This window comes from Bos mutus, chromosome 22 (assembly GCF_027580195.1).
Source record: "Bos mutus isolate GX-2022 chromosome 22, NWIPB_WYAK_1.1, whole genome shotgun sequence".
Taxonomy (NCBI): Eukaryota; Metazoa; Chordata; class Mammalia; order Artiodactyla; family Bovidae; genus Bos; species Bos mutus.
In genome coordinates, this window is record NC_091638.1 from 11,423,835 (window position 1) to 11,448,022 (window position 24,188).

The 24,188-nt window shown below is 43.4% G+C and overlaps 1 protein-coding gene across 1 annotated transcript in view; it reads left to right on the top strand.

The window, feature by feature from the left end:
• Positions 1-24,188, top strand: part of ITGA9 (integrin subunit alpha 9) — a 366,537-nt gene that overhangs the window by 296,621 nt on the left and 45,728 nt on the right. The window contains 1 exon segment of the mRNA XM_070360514.1: positions 1,052-1,159. Within this exon segment, the coding sequence (XP_070216615.1) occupies positions 1,052-1,159 (108 nt within the window).

The window sequence follows — 24,188 nt, forward strand, 5'->3', positions numbered from 1 at the left end:
ATCTTTTTTACTCTCCTTCATCTTCCACTTCTTCCTTGAGTTTCATGTCAGTCTCTGCTCCATCTCCTTTCTCTCATGGGTCTTTTAGTGGCTGCCATCTTTTCTCTCACTTCTCAAGAGATGATGGGCTGCTGGAGACAAAAAAAATGGGGAGGACTGTGTGGGGGATGAGAGGGGTAAAGATTGTAGGACCAAATGCTGCGACAGAAAAGATGTGCACAGATGTCATCCAACAGTATTCGTAAGTGGTAAGATGAAAGTTACCGAGAAACCAAATCAGCTAGATAGTGTAGTAAAAAAGAGCCCTTTCTGTAAGTGAGATCATTTGGCTTGGGGATAACCCACTCTGTCTTTGAGAGTCTCAGTTACCTCCAACTATAAAAGGAACAGAGTTGGACCAGATCAGTGGTTCTCAAAGTATGTTTTCTGGGCCAGCAACATCAGCATCTCCTGAGAACTTTAGAAAGGCAAGACTTCCCTGGCCGTCCAGTGGTTAGGACTCTGAGCTTCTAACTGCCAGGGGCCCGGGTTTGATCCCTGATTGGGGAACTAAGATCCCACACGCCATGTGGCATGGCCAAAATAAAAAAGATATTCAAACCCTTCAGCCCCCACCCCACCCTAACCAGAAACTCTGGGTGTGACCTTACTCCAGTCTAGGTTTTAAGAAAACCATTTGATTATTCTGATATGTGTTAAAAGTTTGAGAACTACTAATCTAGATTATTTCTAAACTCCCACCCGTGTAACAGTCTATGAGTAAATTTCCAGGTCAAAATAAGTATAATTGTTAGCAGCAGAAGATAAGAAAATGCTAACGGGGGAAATAAGGTAACTTGAAAGTTTGTGGGTTTTTAATGCACATTAGAAAGATTTCTATGTCATTGAAATTTCCCGTCATTTGATATTTCATTTCAAGTCATGACCTTCTAGATCCTAAACCCTAGTATCTCTGTGTATCATTTCAAAGGATTTTAGAATATATAATGTAGACATGAAATGAAGATCTCTATTTCTATTAAACCATGCCGTGTGTGTCTCACACCCACAGGTCTATAACACTGGGCCAAGCACCCTTCCTGGGTCATCTGTCAGCATGTCCTTCCCCAATCGACTGTCACCTGGTGGAGCAGAGATGTTTCATGTGCAGGAGATGGTGGTGAGTTCTCATTTGTTTTCACGCTTGCTTTGAGACTTGAGCCAGCCCATTCACGTTTTGTGTTCAACCCAAGAGCCCAGAAAGGTCAACTCATTCTAACCTATGGAAACATACCTGGAAAAGCTGGGAAACCTGCAAGTTCTGAACTTCTACATTGAGACAGATTGGTTCATACCATGAGAAGACCTGTTTGGGGATGGCCAAGGGCTGTTTATGAACCTGACTTCTGGGATGGACTTTACCGGCTCCTGGAACCTCCACACTTGTTTGCAGTCTTGTATGTATCTGAATGTGTGTTTCTAAGGGGAAGATTCACCAGCACTCATAAAGATTCTCATAGGGCCACTGATGCCTGGAGGGTGAAGGATTCATGCATAAGACATAAGTGTAGGTGGAAACTCAAGTTCATATGCAGAATATACAATTCTGCTTGATCCTAAGTCAACTGTAGATGATTTTTGTCTCAACAATGATCATTCCTCCCACTTCCTTGGTTTCTAGGACATCACATTTCACTTGGTGTCTCCCTTCTCACTGGCTTTCTCCTCATCTTCCCCGTTCCTACAGGGCCCAAGGGCCTTTTTTCCCTACACTCAGTCTCATAAATCTCCCCAAGACCCCTGGTTTTGTATTCAGTCTGTGCTGATGACACTAGTTGTTTTTCTCCAGCCCACGTATCTCCCATGAATCAGAGACTTTGATAGTTAGCTACCTTCAGGCCATCCCTACCTGGGTGCCTAACAGGAATCTGTCTTAACCAAACTGAACTCTCAATGGTACGCCTCCAAACCTGCTTCCCTCCATGACCTTCTGCATGTCACAAATGGCTGCTCAATCCTTCCAGTGGCGTGGGTCACCCTTAACCCCTTTTCCCACACTTCAGATCTGAGCCATCACCAAACCTGATGTTTCTACCTTCCCCCCAAATCACAATGTTACAATTTTTGACCCCTCTACCATCAGCACCCTGGTCCAAGGCACTGTCATCTGTCACCTGGTTTATTGCAATGGCCTCTTCACTTAGGCCACTTCCCCTGGCCAGCCCCCCTGCTGTCTGTCTGTGCCCCAGCAGCAGAGCTGGGCTTCCAAAATGTAAGTCAGGTCACGTTACTCCTCTGCTCAAAACCCTCCGATAGCTCGCCTATGCTCCACATTCTTCCAGCACCTCAGCCAGCTTCACATTCTGTCTCTTGCCCTCTCTGACCTCTCCCCCTCTTCCTCCTCTCTCTTCCCCAGTCATCCTGCCTCCATGCTGGTCCTAGAGCATGGAAGATGCTCTCCCACCTCCTGAATTTTGCATGGATCTTCTGCTACCCAGCATACCCTTCCCCAGAGAGTCACATGACCTCTGCCCTCACCTCCTTCTCATACTTGCTCAAATATCACATCCTTGGAGAGGCCCTCCCTGACCAACCTGTGTCCCAGAACCTCTCACCCACCCTTCCACCATCACCCTCATCACCAGCTGGCACACCATATATTTCCATATTTGACCAGTTTATCTTCCTCCTGGCCCCTACAGTATAAGGACAGGACTTTTATCTGCTCGCTACTCTTATCTCTAGGGACTCCAATACACAATACTTAGAGTATAGTATGTGTTCAGTAAATATTTGATATTTGTGGACTGAAAAAAGTTCATGCTATAAAACATCATTTACTCTTTCCACATGAATTCAGGAAAAGTTTCATGCTGATAAAAAATCACCTCAGTGCTCCTAAGAGTCTGGAGCGGCTGGACGAGAGGGTGACCCCTTGTGGGAAGGAGGGAGCATGATGCTCGGGAGAGTCACTGCACAAGGAGAGGGCATGTGGTCCACATTGAGGGCGTTGTTGAATCATTGCTCTTACATGGGAATGTGAGGGCCAGCTAGCCAGAAAGATGGATGGTCTCTCTGTGGACAGCTTGAAAGTGGGGCAGCAAGGCCCATGGCGTGTGACACACCTGAGCCCACAGGAGGCCCATGATGTGATAGAGATGGCGGTTCCCACATTGCTGTCCTCTTGGGTCACGTGGGCTGAAACCCTGGGCCACAGGAAATGCTGAATGCAGGATAGGTGCCCCTTCTGGCCTGCCTGCTCAGCCATCTCCACCCCTCACAGTTTTCCACTCCTGCTCCATGAAGTGCCTGTGCCTTGGAGCACCGCTGAAACAGTAGAAGAAGAGCCCCAGTGTCTTGCACCTACTGCAACCATGGTGTGAACTTAGCATGAGGTTCCCACTGCCCACGTGCTCCCGTCTGCTCCCTGACATGCTGTTTACCTCTCCAACCACTCCACCTTTCCCCATGTCTGGGGGATACTCTCCTCACAGAGCATTGCTGTGAGCTGTTCATATGAACATCAGTAAAGCTGTAGAGAACATTGCTCCCTCGTGGACGAAATTATTTATTGAAAGAAACAGGAAATGTAATTCACTGTGATTCTGAAAGTATCTCAGAACCAAGTACATACCCTTTTCTCTCTTTTTTTTTTTTAAGAATTTTCCCTCTTTTAGAATTTGTGTATTTATTATTTTTGTCTGTACTGGGTCTTCATAGCTGCATGGGCTTTTCTTTAGTTGTGGTGAATGGAGGCCACTCTCTGATTGCAATGCGCAGGCTTCTCATTGTGGTGACTTCTCTTGTTGCAGAGCGTGGACTCTAGGGCACGGGCTTCAGTACCTGCGACTCCCAGGCTCTAGAGCACAGGCTCAGTAGATGTGGCACTTGGGTTTAGTTGCTCTGTGGCATGTGGAATCTTCCTGGATCAGGGATTGAACCCTTATCTCCTGCATTGGCAGGCAGATTCTTTACCACTGAGCCACCAGGGAAGCCCCGTTTTTCTCTTTACTAATCATCTGACCAAACAAGAGCTACTCCAATTTGGAAGCATTTATAAATAGTTGGCTTGGCAGGAAGGCATGAGAAGTGGTTTTTCTGAAGATTTGCAGAACTGCCTGACTGATCATCCCGCTGAATGGGCTCTCAAAAACCCCAAGTCCTATGAGCTCCCTGCATTCCGTTCTCTGAGTTCTCAGAAGTAGATGCTTTCGATTTTCAAAACTGTACTGAGAATTTTCAGAAGTATGTAGCAGAATTCTCAAGGACAGCCAAGCCATTGGTTGGATACATCAGCCTGTGTTCAGAGGTGTTTGTGTGGTGTGGAAAATCAGGCTCGCCAGCAGATCTCACTAAGCAAGTAGTGAAGCACTGTGTTAGCGTGGATAGTCATTACTGGAGACCAGTGTGATGATGAGAGTAGAAAATGTAAAAGCTGGTGCATGATGGATGCAGTGAAGAGGCAGGAGTCCCAAGTACTGTTTCAGAGGCCACTGGGCAGCACACTTTCTGCCGTAAAGCCTAAAGGGCCAAGAACAAGGGCATCCTGCAGCTCAGCCAGCTTCCCAGCCTTGGCCCTGCCCCTGCTCAGCAGAGCCCAGAATGGAGTAGGTGAGGTTCACACAGCTCATGACGCCCTCCACTCTGGCCCTGCAGGACTTTGGATAGAGCAGGCTTCTCATTCTGGGAATTTGGGTGGCTTGGTACAAGTCAGACTCACTCCTATTAGGAGAAACCAGTACTTGTTTCCTGTGTTCTCCAAGAAGTACCCCTAAGGCCTGGGGGCATTCCCTCCAGATCCCACCCTCAGCCACCAGCAGTCCCTAGCCTTGGACAGGCCCCTGGGCAGCCAGGAGCCAGTTACCTCTTCAGCCAACTGAAGCCCAGGGACAGACAGCTGGCATTGAGGGAGGGTGTATCTGCCGTCCCTCCCCACACTGCAGGGGACGCTCAGATTGTTTCTCTCCCTTCAGCAGCACGCTTGGTATCCATCTTCCTGCTGAGGGTGGGCATGCTGGCTGACCCCAAGGGCCTGGGCTATCACCCCACCTATGGCCCTGTCTGGGACACAGTTTCCTTTTTTCAAAATTTTATGTATTTATTTTATTTTTGGCTGTTCTGGGTCTTTGTTGCTGCGTGGACTTTTCTCTAGTTGTGGTGAGCAGGGCTACCCTTCCTTGTGGGGCCTGGGCTTCTCATTTCAGTGGCTTCTCTTGTGTGCAGAGCAGGGGCTCTCGGGCGCAGGGCTTCAGTATCTGTGGCTCCTGGGCTCTAGAGCATGGGCTCAGTAGCTGTGATGCTCAGGCTTAGTTGCTCCACGGCATATGGGATCTTCCTGGATCAGGGATCGAACCCTTGTCTCCTTCCTTGGTGGGTGGATTCTTTACCAGCCTGGGACACAGTTTTCTAACTATTGGTTCAGAATTCATTTGGAAGTGTCTGGGGTTTCTGGACAGGACAGAACTGCCTCTAGTGTGAGTCTTTTGTTCTCCCAAAGGATTCTTGAGGTCCAGATGGCTGTGAATGGAAAATGGCTTTTGGAGAATGCTTGTGTGGGAAAGATTTGTATAAGGATCGCAGTGAAGTGGGACCCCTTCATACACCCACCCAAGCCGTGGGTTCCTGATCTTCTTTTCTTGGAGCAATTGTCCTGAGCCCCTCCACCTTGCTTGCATTTTATTTAGAAACTGCCTTGGTGGTGGTCTGAGGAATGACTTGGCATTTCCACTGCCTCCCACCCACTGGGGTTGTGCCAAGTCCTGTGGGGATCCTGACTCCCCACACCATAGCCAAAGCATAGGCAGGGCACTGTGACCATGGAGACCATCAGGAGTCCAAGTGGGAAGGACCATGAAAATAATAGAGTGAGAAAGGGGAAGAATGACGGTCCATCTGAACTAAAAATCATGGCAAGTGCTGAATCATTCTTGATGTATTCTGCAAACACTGGCAGAGAAAGCACCAATGATGTGCCAGGCTCTGAGAAGAGGAATAAATCTCACAACACAGGTGGAAATTCAGTCTAGCAGAAGACAGATCTATGAAATACAATTGCAGCTCTGTGTACCAAATGCAGTCATGGAGGCATGGCCAGACCCAGGGATGTCCAGAGGTGCAGAGCCCACCATGGAGAGGGGACAGAACGTGCGTCACAAAACAGGCTTTTGGAGCCAGGGCTTAGGGGATGTGTAGGTGCTCACCAGGAGAGCATGTGGGACAAGAACATTGCAGACAGAGGCAGTGTCAGCGTGTGAAGGAGTACATTGGAGGTGGCACCCGGTTCTCCATGCTCTCTGCCCACCTCTTACGTGCATGTGTGCTAAGTCACTTCAGTCGTGTCCACCTCTTTGAAATGCTGTGGACCACGGCCCACCAGGCTCCTCTGTCCATGGGATTCTCCAGGCAAGAGCAATGGAGTGGGTTGCTGTGCCCTCCTCCAGGGGATCTTCCTGACTCGGGGGTTGAACTTGAGTCTCTTATGGCTCCTGCATTGGTAGGCAGGCTCTTTACCACTAGTGCCACCTGGGAAGCCCACCCACCTCTTATACATACACCCGAAGATTACTGCTCTCTACGTCTTCTGTGGGGCATACAGCAGATGGCTGTCTTGGCAGTGTGACAGTGAGTACTAAACCCTGGCATTTCCTGTGACAGTTGGCGAGGTTCTAAGGTGCATCACTCCTTCTAGGATGCATCGTGTGTATGTGCTCGTGTGCCCACCCCGGGCTGCTGCCGGGGGCAGTGGTTTCTGGGCCCGACTGCCCATGTGAGGCAAGCCATAGGCAGTCACTCCTGCAAGAAGGTTCCTGTGTAGACGGAGGATACAGCTGCTCTCACACAGCTAGATGGGACCTGGCCTGGAAAATGTAACAGCCTCTCCTTGTTGTGGGCCTCCTGCAAGGATGAGCCTTTTAGCAGAGCCCCTGAGTACAGGCCTAAGACAGGGCCAAGGTGGCACATGTGCCACAAGCTTTATGGCTCATGAAGGCAAGACCATTTGAACTTGAGTGGAATCCTGCTCCAAAGTTAAATTTATTCACGTGGCACGAAGGTTCAAGGGAAGGGATAGGAGGTTGTTTCAGGACTCAAACATCAAGTTGTTGAAGTTGAAAACCTGTCTATGAGCAACTTTATAACCCTGGAGGAGAAGGCTTTAGCATTTGGCTCTTAATATGTAGGAAGAAAAATGTCATAAATGATGGCTTGCAGAGTGCAAAGGTGGAACTTTATTCCTTATTTATTTATTCCTTATCTTAGTAAATTATAACCACCCTTCCAATGCATGTACACCAGACAAGGCTGCCCATGATCTAATTTTTGCCAAAATGAGTCAGTTGATACCAGAACTTTAATTGTTTTGTGATGAGGATGTCCATATCCCTCTGAAGAAAAGATACACCTGATATATCACTGACCATACAGTAGCTTAAATTTGGAAATGGAGGACTGAATTGTTTTCCCCCAGGATGATCTGAGGAAAACATACCTGCTTAATGACAGTGGTGTGAGACCATCAAACCTATCACATTTAATCAAAGGCTGAAGAGTAAAAAAAATTTCTGAATAACTGATGAAAGATGAACTCAACTTACTGCTGTCCCGAGGCTTTAGTAGTATTTTTATGTGCTGTTAAATTTAATCTACACAGCAGCTCCATAAGGTAAGGTCATTATCCCAAGTTAAGAAACCAAGATTCAAAGATTTGCCCAACATTGCACAGCTAGTAAGTAACACAGCTGGATTTGTAGCCAGGTCTACCTGACTTCAAACCTCATGTGCTTCCCCCTATACTATTCTGTACCTCTCCTGGGAGTACTGCCCACTACCCAGTCACCACAGGCAGACTCAATCAACAGAAAAGACAGAAGATGAGCAGACCACCAAGAATCACCCACTTAATGAGCAGCAGACATGCAGATGACACCACCTTTATTGAAGAAAGCAAAGAAGAACTAAAGAGCCTCTTGTTAAAAGTAAAAGAGGAGAGTGAAAAAGTTGGCTTAAAACTTAACATTCAGAAAACTGAGATCATGGCATCCAGTCCCATCACTTCATGGCAAATAGATGGGGAAACAGTGGAAACAGTGAGAGACTTTATTTTGGGGGTCTCCAAAATCACTGTAGATGGTGACTGCAGCCATGAAATTAAAATATGCTTGCTCCTTAGAAGAAAAACTTTGACCAATCTAGACAGCATATTGAAAAGCAGAGACACTACTTTGCCAACAAAGGTCCGTTTAGTCAAAGCTATGGTTTTTCTAATAGTCATGTATGGATGTGAGAGTTGGACTATAAAGAAAGCTGAGCACTGAAGAGTTGATGCTTTTGAACTGTGGTGTTGGAGAAGACTCTTGAGAGTCCCTTAGACTGCAAGGAGATCAAACCAGTCAATCCTAAAGGAAATCAGTCCTAAATATTCATTGGAAGGACTGATGCTGAAGCTGAAACTCCAATACTCTGGCCACCTGATGCGAAGAACTGACTCATTTGAAAAGACCCTGATGCTGGGAAAGATTGAAGGTGGGAGGAGAAGAGGAAAACAGAGGATGAGGTGGTTGGACGGCATCACCGACTCGATGGACATGAGTTTGAGCAAGCTCCAGGAGTCAGTGATGGACAGGGGAGCCTGGCATGCTGCTGTCCATGGTTTCGCAAGGAGTTGGACATGAAACCAACTCTCAGTGACTGAACTGAAATGAACAGAATGAGCAGCATTCACCCCAGGACAGTGAGTGAGCCACCAACTGCTATCAAAAAAAGAACTAACACCAGAAGGTGTATTAACTAGGCAGACAGATTAAGATTTTACAATGAGCAAGATTGATGCTTTCAGAGAGATACAAAAGACAGTATTCCCATGAAATAGAGTAAGCTAGAGTTTTGTAAATTTAAAATTTTGACCATTCAAATAAAACCCTCAGTATATGAGCTGCGTAGTAGAATGGGTATAAAAGAATAAAGTGGTGGATCGGAAACTTGAATGATTTCAAGAATGTAGTACAAAAAGGACCGAAAAAAAGCCCGTTAAGCTTTTTAAACTACCTAGTATGAAGATCCAAATGCTCTCTATATGAGAGTGAGGAGGCTGGAAAGATGGAAGTGAAAACAAGCAAAGATTCTTTGTCTTGTTTGGGGAAAAGTTTGTGTACCAGTTAGCTCAAGACTTTGATAGAAATAAAGCTTAAATGTGCAAAAAAAGTTTTATCTTTTTTAAAATCAGTTTATTTATTTTAACTGGAGGCTAATTACTTTACAACAGTGTGGTGGTTTTTGCCATACATTGACATGAATAATTTTAATGGCAACTTAGAAGAATAAAAACAATGTGGGACATCCAAACCACTAAAGAATAAGAAGCATTTAGAAGGAAAGAATTCATGAATAAGAAGGCAAAGGAAAAAATTTTATATGTTTATATATGTATATATATATACATATGAGATGGCAAGAATAAATCCAACATATCAATAATCAGAATAACTGAGAATGAATTAAACGCCCTAGTGAAATTCAGAGACTCCCAGATTGGTATTTTTTAAACCCAAGCATAAGTTACTTATAAGAGACACACTTTTTAAAATGACTGTAAGGCATCCAAATAAAGATAAGGCAAATACTAACAAAAAGAAAGCAAATATAACAATAGTAATAGCTAACAAAATAGAATTGAAGCAAAAACAATATTAAATGGCCAAAAAAATGTATTTTAGAATGATTAAAAATACAGTCCAATGAGAATTTGTAATTTAAGTGAATTTTTACATAACCAGTCACACAGCTATAGAAAACATGTAGTTTTGTTTCTCCTGATGGAAAAACAAGGAGACATTTACACATTCACAGTTACTTCAGGAAAATTTATTACCGTTTCCTCAAAAAATCATGTGTTTGACTAATGCAGCTAACAATTGTGATCTCTTAGAGAGAGAAAGACCAAGACAAAATGAGTCATAATGTCTGGGTTTCATTAGTACTTGCTTGCTTACCAGCTTTTTTGGTAACCTTGAGGAAAGCCCCTAAATTCTCCAAGCTTATTTTCCTCCTCTGTGAATAGACTGTCTACCTCTCATGGTGAGGATGGGACAAGTTAACATACTTGGAGCACTTAGTAGATTCCTAGTACATAAATAAGGGAATGCATGTCTTTTCAAACATATGTGAACATTCACAAATTACCCATGTATTACACCACAAAAACAAATCCCAATAGAATTTCTAAAGTCAAAGTAATAGAAGCCACATACTCAGACCACAATGCAATAAACTTGGAAGTTAACCACAAAAGTTTAGCCCAGCAGCCAACCAAAAACAGAACTACTTGGGAATTTTTAAACACCATCCTAATTAACTTCTTAGATAAAAAAAGAAATCATAGAGGAAGGGATAAACAAATTAGAAATGAAAGACAATAAAAGCTTGTTCGTATCAAAACTCATGGATGTAGACAAAACCCACACAGAAGAAAATGTTACTATTTACATGTAGAAAACAGGAAAGACTGAAAATAAATGACCTATAATTGATGACAAGAGCTAGAAAAAGGACAATAAAATAATTTCACTTCTAAGCAAGAAAAATGAAGGTACTCTTGAAGATAAAGTGAAAGTCACAAAATGGCAGGCGGAGTATCATACATCAATAAAACTGAAAGCTGGGGATTTTTTTATCAAATAAAATAGACAGACCTACAGCAAATTTGATCAAGAAAGGAAAAAGAGTAATAAGGCCAAAAAACAACCAACCCTAGAGATGATAAAAGAACTACACTCACATGAAGAAGATTTTTAAATTATTCAAAATATAATTTCCACAAATATAAAAACTCTAAAAGAAGTATATGAGGTAAAATAATATAGGTAGACCAATTACCTTAGAAAAAATGGGAAAGTAGTATATAAATGTTAAATTATGTTGTACACCTGAAACTTATATAATTAAAGACAAATGAAACATAGCTGAAGACCTGTGCCCTAAAAAAGCACCAGACCCAGATAGCTGCATAAGTAAGTTCTACCAAGTCTTCAAGGAACAGGTAATTCCTATGTTATATAAGCTGTTCCAGAGAGTAGAAGATAAAGGAACAGCCTGTTCTAGAAAACTAATATAACCCTGATTCAGAAATCAGAAATGAAGAATGGGCACTCACACAAAAAAGGAAACCACAAGCCAAACTCACTTTGAAAACAGATACAAAAATTCTAAATAAGTGTTTCCGAATCAATTCCCTTTAGAAGAATATATCCTGAATAAAGTAGGACATAATCCAGGAACGCTGAGTTGATTCTCCATGAAGAACTGATGAGCATTATTCACTCTTAATAGTAAAGGGAGTAAAGGTGGTACAGCCAGATGATTATCTTGATGAGGGCTTCTAAAAAGTCACAAATTAAATACATCATCCACTTGTTAGGTTTTTTTGTTTTTTTTTTTTTTTTTAAATTTCCAGCAAGGCAAGCCTGGAAGGGAACTTCCTCTTCTTGACTAAAGTCCCCTGTCAGAGCCTATAGAAAACTTCAACCTGATGCTGGAACATTGGGAGCCCTGCCACCTAAGCACGGAGTGGAGGCATGAGTTCCTCCTCTTGTCTCTCCAGTTTAGTCATGTTGAGGTCATAACAATAAAAGAAATGAATAACCTTTACTGTCAGGAAAGAAAACAAAGTATCCCTATTGCAAATGATATTATTGTTTCCCTAGAAAATCCAAGATAATCAACCAACTGAATATGAGGCTTTGTGAATGCACAAAGGAAAAGCTCGGGCACACTTATAAACTGCCTAACCTTTGAAGGCATTCCCTAAGCCACACGTCCACCCGCCAAGGGTGGAGATCTAGGTATTTATGTAAAACATCTGACCAGTCATTGACTGACCACTAAGCTGTGTTGATCCAGGACAGCCTCTAGGAAACCAGGTTTAAAAGTAAAAACAAGTGTAAAAAAAATTAGCAGAGACATCAGAGGCTACACACTTCATGAGAAACAAGCTCTACAGAATTAGTCCAGGCAAGCCACTAAACAAAGAAGCAAAACCAAAAAAGTAGCAGCTACCACCCCCAAAAAGAGTTGCTGCAATACTTATGTATTAAAATGTTCAGATTTTTTTTAAAAATTCCAAAACATGCAAAGAAATAGGTCTAGAGAAAGCATTGCACAGAATGGGGAAAGGAATCAATAGAAGCTATCTCTGAGGAGCCCAGATGTTAGACTTAGCAGTCAAAGACTTTAAAGCAGTTCTTATAAGTATGTCTAAGGAACTAAAAGAAACCATGTTTAAAGAATTAAAGGAAAGTATGATAACAATGATTCCTCAAATAGAGAATATTAATGAAGAGGTGGAAATTATATATATATTAAAAAAAGAACCAAGTAGAAATTCTGGAAAGTGAAATGAAAAATTACTTGGGGAATTCAGTAGCAGAGCTGAGCCAACAGAGAGTCAGCAAACTTGAAGATAGATCCGTAGAAACTATTCAGTCTGAAGAACTAACAGCAAAGAGAATACAGTCATCCCTCAGTATCTGTGGGGCATTGATTCCAGGACTCCCCCATGGATACCAAATTCCATGGATGTCCAAGTCCCCTGTATAAAATGGCATAGTGTTTGCATAGAGTCTACACACATCCTGTTGTTGTTTAGTCAGTAAGACCTGTCTGACTCTTTGAGACCCCATGGACTATAGCCCACCAGGCTCTTCTATCCATGGGATTTCCCAGACAAGAATGCTGGAGTGGGTTGCCATTTCTTCTCCAGGGAATCTTCCTGACTCACGGATCAAATCCATATCTCCTGCATTGGCAGGTGGATTCTTTACCACTGAGCCACCAGGGAAGCCCATACATACATCCTACCATATTCTTTAAATAATCTCTAGGTTACTTATAATAATTAATGCAATGTAAACAGAATTTAAAATAGCTGCAATTACAATGTAAATACTATATAAATAGTTGTTGGCATGTGACAAATCCAAGTTTTACTTTTTGAAACTTTCTGGAATTTTTTTCCCAAATGTTTTAAACCTGTGGTTGATCGGATCCACAGATGTGGAACCTGTGGATAAGGAAGGCCAACTGTAAAGAAAAACAAGTAAAGCCTCAAAGACCTGTGGGACACCATAAAGCTTACTGAAATACACATAATTAAAGTTCCAGAGGAGAGGATAGAGAGGAGGGGGAAGAAAAAATATCTGATGAAATAATCATCCCAAACAATAGAAGTATTATATATAGACTCCTTCATAATAAATGATATGAAGAAAATTGTCTATCCATTTGGGAAGAAATTTTAGAAAACCTGTAACTGACTGAAAAAAAAAATAGATGGATTAAAAAGTTGTATGTAAAAAAAAAATATCAGTAAAAAGTACTGAATATTTTTATAATCTTTGTATAGGAAAGCTCTTCTTCCTAGGCAAGTTACAAGTTCTAGAGCCCATAAGAGAAGATCAGCAAGTTTAAATCTATGAAAATATCGATGTCTTTTGTGATCAAGATGCATCATAAACAAAACTAAAAGATATTTGAGAGAATATACTGGCAACATAGTCCACATACAAATAATATGTAAGGACGTACACATATAAAGATGAAAAGGCCCAAAATTATAAAAATGGGTGGAGCAATATGAACAGGAAATTCACAAAAGAAGAAACTTTAATGACAAACATATAAAAAAGACATTTAAATGGCAAATAAACATTAACCTTACCAGTAATCAGAGCAATGTAAATGCAAATGAAAATGAAGTGCCCCCCCCCCGCATTAAACTTGCAAAAATCTAAAAGATTGTTAATATCCACTGTTGGTTAAAGTGAGGGAAAATGGGCACTCTCAATTACTGTTGGTGTGAAGGACAATTTGACAGTAACTATCAGAATTAAAAGTACAAATACCAGCAATTCCACTTTTCAGACCGTGCTTCAGAGTTCTCACATAATATATTCAGTAGAAGTTTCTAATGTTGTGATAGTAGATGTGAGTCATCATCATTCTCAGTTTAAATGTAGACTTTTCCTATCTTAGTAAAGTAGACTATAACTTTTTGTTGTTGTTCAGTCACTAACTCGTGTCCAACTCTATGTGACCCCATGGACTGTGGCACTCCAATCTCCCGTCTTCCGCTCTCTCTCAAAGTTTGCTCAAATTCATGTCCACTGAGTCAGTGATGCTATCTAACCACCTTATCCTCAGCTGCCCCCTTCTCCTTTTGCCTTCAGTCTTTCCCAGCATCAGGGTCTTTTCTAATAAGTCGACTCTTTGCATCAGGTGGCTAAAGTTTGAGCTTCAGCTTCAGCAACAGAGGCTAAAAACTTAATAATACTCCCTTAGTATTCTGAGAAGGAACAATTACTTTTAGGCTAAAAAGTAGATAATAATAAACATTATTAAGAAATAATAAAGATTAAGAAATTATATAGATGAGAAATTATATCAAATACTTTACCTGGACACATTCTTTTAATCTTCATGATAATTTGGTGAGGAAACAGAGGCACAAGCGAAAGGATAGCCTAAAGTCACAAGAGTTAATAAATGATTAGGTTGATGTCTGTTCTTAACTACTAGACTGTACAGCTGCTACAAGGCTCGTAATACCATTTTGTCTGGACATGTAGCTGTCCAGCAGCCATAGCATTACCTGGAAGTTAGAAGTGTAGAGAGACAGACCGTCATGCACCACCCAGACTTTCTAAATTAGAATCTGTGTTTTATTAAACACGGTGATTCCTTTGCATGTTAATATTTGAGACGCCATGATCTAAAGCATGTTACTTAACTCTTTCTGAGCTTCCCTTTCCTTATCTATAAAATGGTGATGACAATCCTTGCCACAAAAGGGTGTTGTGGGGATTTTTAAATCCACATTTCCATTCATTCAGCAAATACTTTGCATGCACCCTATGGCAAGCACTATTACTATGGGGAACAAAACAGACAAAAAATAATAATTTCCAGTCCTCATGTAGCTTACATTCTGGTAGAGGCAAGTAATAAATAAGTAAAATGTGTAATACATGACATGATGGGAGATGCTTTGGGGAAGAATAAAGGAGGAAAGGGGGTGAGAGTGGGGAAATTTGTGGTTTTAAATAGAGTGTTCAGGGCAGGTCTTGCTGAGACCTTCATGGTGGCGGCAGGAGGGGGAGCGGGGTGGTTGGGGGTGGTGGGAACCCAAGCTGTTGCAGGAGTTTGTGAGGTGATCTTCTTTGCTCATAAGGTCTCACCAAAGTCTGTGTTTGCTGGTAACTCTCTTAGCTTGATTTTAGTGCCAGTTGGTTCCTCTCCTTTAAAATCCCAGCCCCATGGCGCCTGCATGCTGGTGTCCAAACTGGACATCAGGAGTCTGCGTGTCCCCTGTTGGCGCTCACTATGGGGGAGATCTCTGCCCCAAAGTGAATCACTTCTCTGGCCACAGCAGTTGACAGTAACACTGATTTTTGAAGCTGGCTGGTTGTTAACACACATTTTGCACTGATTTAGTTATGCTTGGAGGGTATTTGGAACAAGAAATCTCCCTGCAGCAGGCTTGCTAGAGGCCAAGACGTAACTTGTACATAAGCCAGGCCTGGTACTTTAAAGCAACCCAGCAAATAACCCAAAGCAGAATTAAACAACTCACTTTTTTTTTTTTTCAGTGTCTACTATTTTCCCCCTTTTTGAAGCAGAGTTGATTTATAATATCATGTAAGTTTCAGGTGCTTAGCCAGGGATTCAACCATGTGTATATATTCTTTTCCAGATTCTTTTCCCTTACAGGTTATCACAGAATATTGAGTTATTACAGTAGGTCTTTGATGATTATCTGTTTTATACATAGTAAGGTGTATATGTGTATGTATATGTTCATCCCACCCTTCTAATTTAGCCCTCACCCCACCTCCCCTTTTCCCCTTTGGTAATAGTAAGTTTGTCTCTGGAAACACATGCTTCTTTTTTCCCCTCCCTTACTCTCAGTTTCTTCTATAGAAATTCAAGGACTCACCCAAAACCAAATTAGTTAACTGTTAGTAATGCAGCTTATGTTATATGATAAGGAGGTAAGAGAGGGAAGTGGGGGTGGAAAGAAGAAACCCTTTCCAGCAGAAGCAGATGGATTTCCAGCCCTTATATGGGTTTTGGGGGAGGTCATATGATCCACCCCTTAGCCTTTGAACAGAATACAATTGAGACCTCTCTCCAGAACCACAGAACTGTGTTTCAGCGAGTTCTCCTGGTTGAGGCAGTCTGATATCCCTTGAATCCCATGTTGTATGACTATCTTCAATTCATCATGCTCTAATTTCCCCATGTTTTCTAACCTAAAATGGAAAACAGTTGCCTAGTTCCCTGTGTGGAGAAGTTGAGCTGTTTCTTAGTCATTCTTCCCACTTCACTTCCCGAAAAAGTTCACAGTTCCTTTAGTTCTCTTTTTCCCATTCTAAGCCATTCTCCTTGTTCTCTTCATATCCCCAAATAAATAAAAGTTGAAAACTGAGCCCCAAGTACTATACATCTTTATCCAGCCTCTCCTTATCACAAGTGATTATTTCTTTGGTAGGGATGACCTGGTGTACCATTTGAAAATGTATTTCTACTCCTAATAATTTCCCTTATAGCTCCCCGAGACAACCTGAGGTTCTCTGTAAAAAGATCAACAAGTAGATCTTAATGGACAAAACCATGAGGTCCAAAACCCTGCATGACCTTCCACTCACCTCTCCAGGCTATGTGCTACAACCTCCTCTGCTCCCAGCCTCAACCCTGACTTTGTCTTCCAGCCACTCTGGACCATGAAGGCTGCTGACCCACCCACCATGCACTTCTCTGGGCCGCATGACCTTGCTAATGCTTCTCCCTTCCCTCTGGCTCTGGGAAGCCCGCTTATTCCTCAAGAGCCAGTTCATACATCCTCTGTTCCACCAAGCCCTCCCAGATGCCGTCCCAGAATGTCCTGCCTCAGGACCTTTGCACCTGCCTTTGCTGAGAACACTCTCCCCCCAAATCTTCGCATGGCTAGTTCCTTCTCATAATGTAGATCTGAGCCCAAAGTTCACCTTTTGGGGAAGGTCTTCCCTGACTACTTTAGCTAAAGTTGCGAACCTGTCAACTTCCTGTCCCATTTCCCTGTGTGTTAGTTTCTTCATAGCACTCACCACTATCTGAAATTGCAGTTTTTGTCTGTCTCTCTTCTTCCACAAGATTAAAACCACTGTTTAAGTACAGGTCACGGCCACCTTGTTTTCTGTGCATCCCTAGCACTTGGTGCCCCGACCACAGTGTGCGCTCAGATAAATGAAAGCGATGACTGCCCCCACTCTGTTAGTGTCAACATCACATCTCTCAGTGCTAGGGCAGGGTGTGTGTCCTTAGACACCTTCACACCCTGCTGCACATCTGACGAGCACCTCATGCTCTCCAGGAACTCAGAAAACGTGCACTGAACTGGAATCTCTGGGTAGAGATGTTTTGACTGTTTCCCGTCACCCACAACAGAAGTTGCTTTAATTTCAATGTGGGGAAAAGTTAAAATGTAAAACTTTAAAATAAGGGGCTGAATCACTTATCAGAAATGAAGGCTTCTAAGAGCAAACTTAAACTCCACAATTTTGGGGCTGGAGATATGAAAACATATTTTCTGCCTCTGTCTCTCTTGCTCTCTCTCTCTCTCCGTCTCTCTGTCTCACACACACACACACACACACACACACACACACACATACATACACACACATACACATAAGTCCTCTGATTTCAACAGTGGCCTCAAACCGTTTTCTTTTTCCTTCTTTCTGCACATGTCTGAACATGAGCTGAATAATCAGGTCCTGAAATGTCGGGATTAGGTTGGCCTTTAATTTTTTTTCTCAACAGAAACCAAAAGAGAGGGGATGGCTGATGGAATTCTGGAGTGAGAATTACGTTCCTGGGCTCTTGGGTCAATTTTAGTCTTGGCTACAGGGAGAAAGCGTGTGTGTTTCTGGGCACAGCTTACACTCAACCCACAGTCTCTGAAAGGTCGGGGAAGCGCGGCAGCCAGGTGCGCATGCTCAGTGTGGTGCCGAGGCTGCCCTTTAGCCCTTGTAGATAAAGGGAGTGAGTCAGGGCAGCCGGGCCGGCTACTGGCTAAACTGAGGACCCTGCAGTTATCAGAGGTTGCAGGGTTTGGGCGCAGGGCTTCTGAGACATCTGGAAGCATTAACACTTCATGGTAGCATGTGTGTGATGATGCTGAGGTGCCTGTATTCTCTGGTCTTCAAAACAAATCAGCCTTAAAAGTTGATGGTTATGCAGTTTACTTTCCTCCTTCCTTTTTTCATTCCTCAAAAGCAACATAGCCCTGTCACTGCAGGCATGGCAGGTTGTTAGCAAAGTTGATAACAGGAAATTTCACTGAGGATAAACAGCACATCAGTCATTGCCCAGAAACACATGGTTCTCATTGAACCTGCCGAGGACTAACTGAGTGTGCATCAGAGGCACGGAAGCAGGCAAACTCATTTCTGATAGACCCACCAGGTATGTTCTGATCACAGGGAACTTCCTCAACGTCGTTAGACACTGAGAAGTCATTATCTCCCCAGCCGTCAGGGTGCCAACTCCATTTATGTCTCCTAAACATATGCCCAAATGCATATTTCAGGCCTCTTATGAAGTCTTGAAGCTTTAGATTCAATGAATGACATCTAGGTTTCTCTTTTCATGGCTTTTGTGTGTACTCCCTCAGAAAGGCAGCGTAAGAGGTTAGACAGGTGTTTATACCTGAAATACAGCATCCAGAAAATGATTATTATTTACCTTTTGGTAAAAGAGCGATAGCAAAGTTATACGTCTAATAAATGGAGAGAGAACTCAGTGAATCCATAGGTGCGCTGCTTTATCCTTTAACATAAGATAGGAATGAGCTTTGTTCTTTACCATAAAATCAGTCCAAGAACTAGAGCCGGAGTTTAAATAAGCCAGTACAATTCCAGGGACTATGTTATGTCCCACATGGAGGCTACTGACTCATTTATTATCCAAATCAACAGACCATTCTGCTTCCAAAATGTTTCATTATCTGTGGAAGGAAAATATTTTTGGCATGCACATCAAGTGCTCAGATAGCATACTTAAGTTTTTTGCTAAAGAGAATCTGACCACATCTGGAAATTCTTTGGTGTCACTGCTTCTCTGAAACTACATGCCATCTGCATCACTTTAGGTCGAGTAAAAGGCCATCCAGAAGCTTTGAAATGGGCCTCATGGCGGGTGAAGGGGGACTTGTCTTTCTCCGATTAAATGTAAGTGAACCCTGTCTCACAGGGCAGCCTTAGTGGTGGCCTGCACTCTTGACTTTTCAGCATGTTGGCCTGTGACACCAGGGGAAATTGGCGCAGGGGATGGTGAAAAATACCATTGTTTTAGCCAAACCCTAGAGCTGGTGGGGAAAAATTCATTGCCTTTTATCATAAGAAGTGGTATCTTTTATGAAATAATGGCAGATTCATACAGAGGTCAGAATTATACAGCAGAACGTGCTCTTTCTTTCCTCTGGAATGTTGGTTTTGAGGCTTTGCCTCTTTATTTTCTGTTTTAGTTTTGGTCTCAGTAACATGCTGACCTTTCAGATCAAATACCACTTTTCACAGTGGCCTTAAGGGACGGGGAGGGGGGTCGGGGAGGCAAGTCTTTTATTTAGAAGATAATTTTCAACTAGAAAGAGAGGAGACATCTGGACTTGAAGTTACGATCTTTCCAGGCTTTTTAGAGTCTCTGCCTTTCCCCTTCTAGAAATTACTAATAAAAGGCGCTAGGTCATTGTTACATTTTTTGCTCCTTCTGTTTCAGCTCTTCAGGTCTGTCAACCAGCTATTACTTATGGGCGGCTATTCTGTATCCTCGTTTACCCATTTCATTTTGAAACCAGAACATAGCTCTTCACCTGAGTGGGGCTAGCAGGGCCCATCCAAAGCTAGAACCTCATGTTAACTTACCTTGTACTGTTGTGACCATCAAGGTGCTGTTGCTTTTCATCTATTTGTAGGAACACATTGGAGTCTGTAGCTACCCACAGAGGTAAATATCAGAAAATCATAAGTTACCTAACTGATAAGCAAGGGGACCCTTTCACAAAGCAAAAGAATGCATAACTCTTGAGAAAAGTCTACCAAAGGATGCCTTTGACAACTCCTACCTTTAAATGATGCACACAAACACACACACGCACACAAATTGTGTTCATAATCTTTCAAATACATTAGTAACATAGAACTGGGCATAACCATTATAAGGAACTACACAAGATGGTTATCACTGTTTTTCTGCTCTTGTTTTAAAAAGTCATTGCAGTTGGAGAAATCAGAGTGAATAAATGGGGATTTTGAGCATCTACCCCTGCTAGGTTATTCTGGGTCTACATTATACAGAGTCTTGAAATGAAGGGTGATACATAAAAGTATCTGTCTTAGGATTTATTATTAAATTGTTGTCATCTTTCACTGTTCTTTGGTGAATATCAAGACACTTAATAGAAAATCATAGCAATGTGATTAACATAAGGGATAATATTAAGGGCTGTTGCTGCTGCTGCTGCTGCTGCTAAGTCGCTTCAGTCGTGTCCGACTCTGTGCGACCCCATAGATGGCAGCCCACCAGGCTCCCCCGTCCCTGGGATTCTCCAGGCAAGAACACTGGAGTGGGTTGCCATTTCCTTCTCCAATGCATGAAAGTGAAAAAATAAAGTGAAGTCGCTCAGTTGTGTCCAACTCCTAGTGACACCATGGACTGCAGCCCTCCAGGCCCCTCTGTCCATGGGATTTTCCAGGCAAGAGTACTGGAGTGGGGTGCCATTGCCTTTTCCGAATATTAAGGGCACTTTCAGACTATAGAAAACTATCATAGTTTACATTTTGCTGAATGGAAGTGTAGCTTTTATTTTTCTTTCTAGTAGTAAACATCTTAGATCTGCTAAATTAGCCAGTTAACCAGTTATCACTTCTCAATCCTTTTATGAGGACTATTTTTATTTCAAACATTGAAATAATGTTTCAACTTAAAATTTATATTACCAAAGCCATTGTGGCCAGTGTTCAGCCTCCTATGACAGAGAAGGGACTTGTTATCTTCTGATATCTTTGTTCCAAGAGTAGGCAGTAGGTAATTGAATTAGCAGAGTAGGCATTCAAAACATTCTCTGGGTTTTTAAGCTCAAGGGGCGTGTGAATTTAGAAGAGCAGGTGGTAAGTCAGGGGATGGGTCATGTTTACCCAGTTGCCATCAGCTGTGATCAGTGTCACACGATACGGAAAACCGGCCCTGGGATGTAGCAGAGAACAGAAAGTCAGTGATTAACAGATAAATGTGAGTTAACGTGAAACACATGTTATTTTGAAAAATGAACCTGTGGGCCCCTTTAATCCAAGTCATCTCAACAAACATAGTTTGTAGACCAGACTTCACCTGAGACCCACACTGGTGAAGACACCAAGCGTGGCTCCTGGGAAGAACTGTTTCCACTGGATTTATCCCTCCATTAGTCTAGCCTTCCGTCTCTCTCTTACTTCCTGTGTACTATGTCCGGGGCTGGGGGGGGGCATCAAGCTGGGGGCACTCTGCTGACCCTTCCCATTCCTAGAACCCAGTCATGTGGAACATGGTTAAGGAATGAGGCTGATACCAGTTGAAAGAGGAAATCCATTCATTAGCCTGCTAAAGATATACCAGTAATACCACATATCTGAGATAAAAAATTGTCCCTTAATTTTGAGACCTGTTAATCCACCTTCCGGATCACTCTCCGCCTCTGTGACTTGCCTGCAAGGTCTTCCTTTGTGTCCATGCCCACCTCTCCTGCCTCATTTCTGATCACTACTCCCAAGCACCGTTCATCCAATGCTTGACCATGTTGAACTCCCTGGCTCTCTAGATCCAAGCTTCCTGTTTGTACCTCCACGCCTTTGCACGTGCGGTTCCCCTCTCCCCTGTCCCCTTTACTCTCTAGAAGTTTCTTTACCCTCTAAAATCTACCTGCAGGGCCACCTTCTCTGAGTCAGGAGTGCAGTTCATGACAGGGCCTAACGTGCTGGTTGAAAAAGAGACCTAGGCAAGATTGACAGTCACAATAAGAGCCCGGCTCTGAGGGCTAATGAAAGATAAGCCATGATATAGTGGGACAGAGGGTGTGCAGTCTGGATGCAAGGAAGGTGAAGCTGGAGAGGGAGCATCCTGGTGGGGACTTTGATCTACGGCCATACCACCCTGAAAGTGCCCAATCTTGCCTGGTGGGGACTTTGGAGATGGTGCTCCTTCCACAGTCAGAGCTGATAGGCACATGACAGTTTCCTTAACCTCTCTGGGCCTCAGTTTTCTCACCTGTAAATAACATAGAGTGAAACTTAAGGAGACCAGATATCCCAGTTTGCCTGGTGCATCCCTGATACAGGCCTTTCTTGCTGTTCTGTCTGGTTGACTCCCCCACTTCATTCTCAAAAATACCCCCATTTAGACAATAAATCATATGGTTACCTACTGACAATAGCACCCTCTGTGAGTGGGTGTTGCAAGGATTAAATCTACCCCATAGCTTTGCTTCCCTCTTGGCTCAGATGGTAAAGAATCCACCTACAATGTGGGAGACCTGGGTTCAATCCCTGGGTTGGGAAGATAGCCTGGAGAAAGGAACGGCTACCTACTCCAGTATTATGGCCTGGAGAATTCCATGGACTGTATGGTCCATGGCATTGCAAAGAGTCAGACACAACTGAGCAACTTTCACTTTCATAACTGTAGACTAGCACCCAATGTTAGCTAGTATTATTCCCATTTATACCTGAACTCAGCATGGAGAAGGGGCCTTAAGCAGCTAAAATCAGTTTCCAAGGTGATGTGCCTGGAGCAGGAAGACTTAGAAAACAGGTTGAAGGGCTTCCCTGTCCCTCCAGGCCCAGGGACAGGGACTCTGTTAAGGCTGTTGTGTTCTGGGCACCTGGGAGACACCTGTGTCCTCTCTCTCACTCCTAAGTCAGCCACCTACTGTTAGCACCTTGTACAGGCTGGTCTTTTGAGGCTACAACATGGACACACCCTGTTTCTTCCAGCCCTTTTATCAGATCACCACACTCTAGGGAGTCTAGATGTCCTTTTCCACCTGGTGACAGAGAGTTAATTCCCTTTTTCAATATTTTACCCATGCTGCTAAGCTGCTAAGTCACTTCAGTCATGTCCGACTCTGTGCGACCCCATAGACGGCAGCCCACCAGGCTCCCCCATCCCTGGGATTCTCCAGGCAAGAACACTGGAGTGGGTTGCCATTTCCTTCTCCAATGCAGGAAAGTGAAAAGTGAAAGGGAAGTCGCTCAGTCGTGTCCGACTCTTCGCGACCCCATGGACTGCAGCCCACCAGGCTCCTCCGTCCATGTTTTACCCATGAGTCAGGCTCAATTCATACTTCAAACCCAGTATCTTGAATGAGGTTTTGCCCAGCTACCTAGAGTACACTGAGGATACTTCATCCTTGGACAGGCCTGTGCCCTTGGAGGCTTCTGACCACGAAGGTTCCCCTGACTGAGGCTGACCGAAACTCTGCCACTAAATGATGTCCACGTTCTCTTGGGCTCCCCACAGTTTCCCAAATCACAACCGGTGTTTGGTTTCAACTTGCACAATGTTTTCTTTGGGGTCAGGACCAGGCGAGAGGCGGAGGCCAGATGGCAACGGCAAACCCTCCGTAGTTGCCTTGGCCAAATTCAGCCTTGACACTGTGTCCCACATCCTCTTGTCCTTTTTTCTGTGTTGGTAAAGTTCTTTTATTCACATTCCAGTAGATATGGCCTGTTTCAGCTCCCTGAGGACATGAGCGGCCATGTCATGAGAAGTGTTTGGAGTCAGATAGTCTGGAAAACAGATGAGAAGTGGGTGGGCAGGGCTGAGCAGGGGGCAATGGCCGCAGAGTCCTTGGTCAGCCACAGAAATGAAGCCATTGGAAAATGAGTGCCATGGTGCTTGGATTGTCTGCAAGAAGAAAACCTTGCTTGCCCTTGAAGACTTCACCACCAGTGAGAGTGGTTAGAACCCAGTTGTGGGGGCTGGGTGCTGAGTAATTGCTTATCTATGTAGCAGGAGGCTAGCTGATTCCATGTGCTAATGAAAAGGCAGGAGAATCCTCAAGGGGCATAATTAACAACTGGGGACAACCTCAGTGACCCTGTAGACCACCATCCTAATTTCACACATGAGGAAACTAAGGCCCAGGA